This window comes from Nematolebias whitei, chromosome 21 (assembly GCF_014905685.2).
Source record: "Nematolebias whitei isolate Nwh7 chromosome 21, NemWhi1, whole genome shotgun sequence".
Classification (NCBI taxonomy): Eukaryota; Metazoa; Chordata; class Actinopteri; order Cyprinodontiformes; family Rivulidae; genus Nematolebias; species Nematolebias whitei.
In genome coordinates, this window is record NC_056518.1 from 15,227,732 (window position 1) to 15,235,056 (window position 7,325).

The window sequence follows — 7,325 nt, forward strand, 5'->3', positions numbered from 1 at the left end:
GAGTAGTTTCACACATCTGAGCAAAGATAGCTGAAACGAGCCACTGCTTTGACTACATGTTAGATTTACATCCAGTGCACAAATACTGATCAAGAAAAGAAAATAATATATTCAAAATTTAGGCTTCGACAAGATGACCAGAATTTCACACAAAAATAAGGTATTTCAGCTTTTTTTTTTTTTTTTTTAATCAAACATAAATACCAAACACACACAATACATATATTTTTTTTCATGGAGACAGGAGTGCAGCAGTGTGAGAGGAGTGACACAGTGTGGTGGAACATGGGATTTACTTTGCAACCTCCAAACATGCTCAAATGATTGTGGTTCCACTTCAACTTAAAATCCATATAAACACATATTTCATGACACACTCAAAAAAAAGTGTACACTTGTTTACTGAATGTGTTAGAGATATGAATTATGAAACGACAGGACCTCTGCTCACCCCATCAAGAACCAAACACAGCACAAGATTCACAGATCTCACCATACTTAGCCTATATGGTTTGCATTTGACATAATCTTTAAACATATTAGAGGCTTATGATTGCTTTATTTTGCAAACTTAGTTCCTCGTATGAATCTCATACCACTGTCCATCCATATGATCCATTTGTGTTCAGGGTCACAAGAGGTGACGCATGTGAGAGACAGAATGCAACACACTATAGGTCTGAAAAAATACAATATTCACTTGAATGCTAAATTTAAAGCAGTCACATGACTTAACTTGTATTTGTCTGACAAACTGCTGTCACCACCTTGCCCCATTAATTCATCAAGGCCAGGTTTCTGCATCTCGTTTAGGCCATTCCTAAATTTATTTCACTTTTTTACGTTTATTGCTGTATATATTTCTGTGCTCCTTTTCGTTGTATTAAATCATTTTGTGCATCTAAAATCATTCTGTGGCTTTGAAGATGCATGCTGCACCGTGCCTTGATTTGTTGTTTGAAATAAATATATGCAAACAGATCTGCACACCAGTTTGATCAATTTATAATTTTTGCACGTGCAATTTATTTATTTTTTCCATTTTCTGCCATCTCTCTCATTTTTCGTGTTTATGTGTTTTAAATACACTTCTAGGATAAAACTAGGTCATTCCCTGACTAACACCCCCCTCCCCCCGTGCTTGAAGGCCATTCATCTGTATTGGTATCGTGAAATTTTCAAACCTAACTTCTTTGTGTGGCTAACAAAGAAGTTCGCATCGCTCGTTTCCTTGAATAAACCACATTTCGGCTGTTCTAGTAAACCACCATGGTGGTTAAATAAAGTGTTTCTTTGTAAAACGCTTCACACGTGCGCATATGATGCATGCTGCAGCTGACCCGCCGCTCCGCTTTAAAATGCATACAAGGCAAGCCCGTGCAGCTCTGTCCGAGAAACCCCATAGACTAGACAAAACTCGAGGCGTGAACGTGGCAGCCATTTTACATCATCAACAGTGAATGACTGAAGTCGGACCCGTGCCGGGAGTTTTACACTTTTTCTCTCTTTTAAACATCACATTTATCTTCCCGTGTTATCAGCACCATACACGTCGGTGTGCCTGCGGCAGGTAGGCCGAATGCTTCTAATTAGTCACGTAGATGTCGCTTTGTTAGGCGCTAAAAACTCCGAGTCGTGCGGCGCTGTTTCAAACAATGTGGAAAGCTGGTGATGGTTTAGTTCTCCAGACCGGCTTTTTGAAAATGGACTCTTCCTATGTGGCGGCACGTTGACGAGCCACGCATATAGCAGGCTAAAGTTTTAGCTATTAAGGCCTTGTTGAATCCGATTAAATGTTAATGTCGAGCGTTGTACTTGGTAAAGACTGTGCCGAAAAATGACGCTCTAACAATGGCCTCACTGACACCGTTCAAATTAGCATGCTAGCTCTAGCTAGCTCACTTTGACAGATCGTGGAACTGACATGCTCATTGTCATTTTGTGCTAATAGAACCAGGCAAGCCTGAGATATTAGACGAGACTGGCGATCATGTCTTACTATTGTACGAACAATCATGTCCTCTTTCTACAATATTAACAACAACGGTACTTCCAGCAAATGCATACTGTAGTTTCATGTTATTGTCCGGATAATGTACCATTAGCCGTGTACATTAGCCGGCTAGCTGGCTAACATCGTTTGTGACCCCGCTAAATTTAATCTGACTAACATATAGGGGTAAAAGAAAATACGTTTCAAATCATTTTAAAGACGTCCCACAGTAAAAAAATGAGCATTGATTGATATGTAAGCTAGTTGCTTATGTGTAACTAGCAGCAATCTCTTAACCACAGAAAAGCACGTGTTTATAAAATTGATTAGCAGGCATAGATCAATGGACTCCTCATTAGGACAATATAGAGGCAAAAGTAGTGTTGATCAAAACATAAAATTGTCCATATTTTGCCGAGGAATGGTTGGATTATGAATGGGAACAAACTGTTTTTTTCTGATCTGCTAAGAACATTAGGGTTGCTAGCAATAAAAACAAAAGAATGGGAGTTGCAATGGGCAGGTATCGTTATATAAATGGAGTATTCAGTTTTTTGAGGTGATATTTGCTAACTAAAGTGTCAACAAATTAATACCAAAGGGTGCATTCTAACTTGTCACTCAGTGGAAACCAGTACTCACTCTGAACACGTATATCAGCTATCTAGTCTGTGCTGAAGTCAGCACTGGGAGGGTAGCTAACATGCAATTAAGAGAATATAACAGACAAGGCAGCGACTGAGGACCAGGAGTTAGAGAAAGATGGAAAACACCACAAAATGCAGTTTGTTTGTTTTTGGAATATACAACTTCGATTTGTGGACTGTTTTGTTTGTGCATCGTCTGTTTTGTGTACAGTGTTTGTGTGTCTGTATCCAAGTTTGGGGCTTCATGCAAGCTGAAAGTTGCTAGTAATGTCAAGATTTTGAAAAAAAAAAAAAATCCAGACTAAAGGGCCACAGTACTGTTTGTTTTGCTCATATCAGTATAATCTGTGTAACCATTTGGACTGCAAATTACACCAGATGATATATATGTTCAAATATTTTTTTGTTTATTTTGTAATAGTTGATTTTCAGAATGTTTTTGCTCACGAGTCTGAGACTTTACACTCTTGAACACTTCCAAAGTCTTGCCCTTGACTCTGGATTAATTTGGCTCATTGCATTTATACAGATTTCTGGAGACATGGCCACAGAGCATATAAATGGAAATGGTCCAGAAGAGCCAATGGACACCTCCGCTGCAGTTACCCATTCTGAGCACTTCCAGACTTTATTAGAAGCTGGTTTACCACAGAAAGTTGCTGAAAAACTAGATGAAATTTACATAGCAGGTAAGGTATTATCAATACACTTGCATATCCAAAATATGCAGCTTTTTTCTGTGTAAATCCATGCATGTGTTGTCATTTTTATTACATTTCTGAATGGGGAATTGAGATATTGAAGCAACTTTTTGTGGTTTCCAAACAAAATGGGTACTGCAGTGCTTCAAAATTATGTATCGATGTGAAATTTAAAAAGGTTTAAACAAATTACAGAATTTGCGTCCCCAACATGGTGTCTTGTGGAACAAACTGTCTATCATCTGTAGTGTTTTGATAAACCTATTAAGGCTTGTCATTCATTTCTTATAAGTATTCAGCATCTTAATGATCGTTGAGTAAATATGCTTTTGTATTATCCCTCTCTGAACTTGAGCATATTGTTAAAGATTGCTGCTTTATACATATTATTGGGTTCTTTGTCACATCCTTACAACATCTGGTCTGGCCTTTGAGCCAGATGGGGCTGAAGCAGAAACAATGGCAGGAGCTGTACAGTATGTGGCTGCCCCAGACAGGTGATGGCCCCTCCGTCCAGGAAATTGTAGACTAGTTCATTTCAAAACTCCCAAACCTCAGTACAGAGGGGCACTGGCAGATCATGTTGCACTGTCACATCTGTTGTTATTTCTACTGGACTGTAATGGTTGAAAACGTAAAACACAGCCTGTTAAGTGAATTTGGTTTCATTTAATGGATCTATGGTACACCCTCCCCCACCACATTTTTCTTTCTCAACTCATCTATGTATAGAAAAACGTAATCTGCATGAAAATAATTGATTCTTTTATGTCTATCACAAGTAAAAACAAAAAATACCTAAATGATATCTGTTGTTAGCTCTTTTTTAAATTATTTTTTTTTTGTCCAACCCCCAGGTTTGGTGTCTCACAGTGATTTAGACGACCGAGCGATCGAAGCCCTGAAAGAATTCAACGAAGAAGGTGCTCTCCAAGTCCTTTTGCAATTCAAGGACAGTGACCTCTCACATGTTCAGGTAGGCATTGCAGGGTATTTTTTTTTTTTTTTCAGAGATGATATCTGATCACTGAGAAGAAAATGTTTTGTGTGTGTTTGATGATACCTAAAAATTTGTTTTTCTTACAGAACAAAAGTGCCTTTCTTTGTGGCGTGATGAAGACATACAGACAGAGAGAGAAACAAGGGACCAAAGTGTCGGATACCAATAAAGGACCAGATGAAGCCAAAATCAAAGTAAGAATAGACAGTTTTAATTATTAAATTAAAGAGCTTGTATAATGAGACATTTTTTGCAAGCATCTGATTTTTAACTGAACTATGTATTTATTTTTAGAACTAAATATGGATCTCGAAGAAAAAAAAAATACTAATAGCATACTTTTCTTTTCCAGGCTTTGCTGGAGAGGACTGGCTACACACTTGATGTGACAACAGGACAGAGGAAGTATGGTGGTCCTCCACCAGAGTCCGCTCACTCAGGGGGCCAGCCCACCATCGGTACAGAGGTACAAAACAAGTTGTTGATTTGTGTTTATGGGGGGAGAAAAGTCTTCAAATTATTTTTTAATGTATACTCCATGCATTCGGTTATGGTTTCTGAATGATGAACCTGTTGTCTGTAGTAACCAAGGTTACAGTGAAGCTGAATGCTTAGATCTGATTAGATACTTTTTGATAAAATGTTCATTTTTAGTTTACATTTTGAAATGAACAAAATTTTCAACGCTCCATATTTATTTTTTTCCACTTTAATAGATATTTGTAGGTAAAATCCCAAGAGATCTTTTTGAGGATGAGCTGGTTCCATTGTTTGAGAAAGCTGGCCCCATCTGGGACTTGCGCCTGATGATGGATCCTCTGAGTGGTCTTAATAGAGGCTACGCCTTTATCACTTACTGCACGAAGGAAGCTGCACAGCAGGCTGTTAAACTGGTATGTCTGCTCTATTGCAAGGATGACCAAAAAGACCGTTTGAAGTTAATCAGGCACCGTATTGTACATTAATAATGTGCCATCCATTTCACACATACAGATATATACGTTCAAATATTTGTTGGTTAATACGGATTTAACATGATCACAAATAGATACAAGCTTGACAATACCAGCTTGTTCTTTATTTAGATTGATTTCTGTTCATCCACAGTGCAACAACAATGAAATTCGACCAGGTAAACACATTGGCGTATGCATCTCTGTGGCCAATAATAGACTGTTTGTTGGTTCCATCCCCAAGAGTAAAACAAAAGAGCAAATTGTTGAAGAATTTGCAAAGGTTACAGGTGAGTTAGTACTGGTACTACCCTTTGGTTGTTTCAAGTTTGCTTTATATTTTTGGTCTCTGTTTCTACATTTTAGTGATTGTTATTGCAGGGTTCTGTTAATTGTATCCAGCTGGATGCAAATTAAAATAAATCTTTCAAATTATTCTTTTGAAGCTCATGTTAAGTATTAGCTTAAACAAACTTGTATCTCAAGTTTTGCCCGTGCTGTGAACTTAGCTATTTATCTAAATTTAAACCGAAGAGCTTTCAATGCTAAAAGCTTATCAGATTATTTAGCTATACGTTTTCAAAGAATGATGTTTTGATGTTTGTTTTCTCCAAAACAATTGTGCTTCTCTTTCTCAACCTGTTTCCCTTTTTTTATTTTGTCCTAATAGAGGGTCTAAATGATGTCATATTATACCACCAGCCAGATGACAAAAAAAAGAATCGAGGCTTTTGCTTCCTGGAGTATGAAGACCATAAGACGGCAGCTCAGGCTCGCCGCCGCCTGATGAGTGGCAAGGTGAAGGTGTGGGGAAATGTGGTCACTGTGGAGTGGGCTGACCCTATTGAGGACCCAGACCCAGAAGTCATGGCTAAGGTAAGGACATTTGCTGCTATATCACTCTTTACTGTCTCGTTTGAAAAGAAAATGTCTGAACTTTCTCTTCTCCCCAGGTCAAGGTGCTGTTTGTGAGGAACTTAGCAAGCACCGTTACAGAGGAAACGCTTGAAAAAACATTTAGTCAGTTTGGCAAGCTGGAGAGAGTGAAAAAACTGAAAGACTACGCCTTCATTCACTTTGAAGAAAGAGATGCTGCTGTCAAGGTCTGTAGGAAAATGAGTACAAAACGAACAAATGTAATCAAAGTAACTTGGATTTTTGATAGCAGGAAAAGCATCTAAGAAACGTTTTTATTTCCAACAGGCGTTAGCTGAGTTTAATGGCAAAGACCTCGAAGGAGAGCACATCGAAATTGTCTTTGCCAAGCCCCCTGACCAGAAGAGGAAAGAACGCAAAGCCCAGAGACAAGCTGCCAAAACACAAATGTAAGTAAGAACAATTTAACTTACGACGGAGCTTTAGGGCCACTCCAAGACAAAAAAATAATTAAAAACCATAAAATTAGAAGAATAAAGTCGTATGAGACTCTTTTTTTTTTTTTTTTTTTTTTTTTTTTTTACAGCTGTCGTAATTTTTTTTTCCCTCGAGTCAAATTCACTGTGTCACTGCCAATCAATCCAATGGGCGTGTCCGCAAATGACCAATCCGAAGCTAAACGAGTCGTAACATTATCCGAACTCCCAACGCGATAAAGCAGTTTACCGCATTTTAACTGGTGAAATGAAAAATGTTTGTTAAACTTTATTGACGCTCCAACTCAAAACGTGTTCCAATACTGCCGCCTACTGTTGCGTTTTTGTATTCTGCTTCTGGGATATGTGACGTCATTACGTCATGACTTTCGTTTTTGGTTCCATTTGAAAACAGCGCTCAGTGATCGAAACTGTGTGCGTGCAGCGCTGTTGGAGGTCTTCGATAAATATTCCAGAAAGAGACTGAAGAGACCCAGTAACTCACTTATGGGAGCATTTAGCTTCGGGTTGGTCATTTGCTGACACGCCCACTGGATTGATTGACAGGTCGCGTTGTGGATCCGACTCATGGAAAACGATAAATAAATAAACGAGTGCTGTAAAAAAAAAAAAGAGAAAAAAGTCTTGTACAACTTTATTCTTGTAATTTTACGACTTT

The 7,325-nt window shown here is 38.3% G+C and overlaps 1 protein-coding gene across 1 annotated transcript in view; it reads left to right on the top strand.

Annotated features, from left to right (window-relative positions):
* The first annotated feature begins 1,450 nt into the window (after positions 1 to 1,450).
* Positions 1,451 to 7,325, top strand: part of LOC119427028 (heterogeneous nuclear ribonucleoprotein Q) — a 7,969-nt gene continuing 2,094 nt past the window's right edge. Inside the window, exons 1-10 of the mRNA XM_037694602.1 lie at positions 1,451 to 1,570; positions 3,170 to 3,329; positions 4,199 to 4,317; positions 4,428 to 4,535; positions 4,694 to 4,807; positions 5,058 to 5,234; positions 5,449 to 5,584; positions 5,965 to 6,170; positions 6,248 to 6,397; positions 6,498 to 6,619. Of these exons, the coding sequence (XP_037550530.1) occupies positions 3,182 to 3,329; positions 4,199 to 4,317; positions 4,428 to 4,535; positions 4,694 to 4,807; positions 5,058 to 5,234; positions 5,449 to 5,584; positions 5,965 to 6,170; positions 6,248 to 6,397; positions 6,498 to 6,619 (1,280 nt within the window). The 5' untranslated portion in view covers positions 1,451 to 1,570; positions 3,170 to 3,181. The remainder of the gene's footprint in view (positions 1,571 to 3,169; positions 3,330 to 4,198; positions 4,318 to 4,427; positions 4,536 to 4,693; positions 4,808 to 5,057; positions 5,235 to 5,448; positions 5,585 to 5,964; positions 6,171 to 6,247; positions 6,398 to 6,497; positions 6,620 to 7,325) is intronic.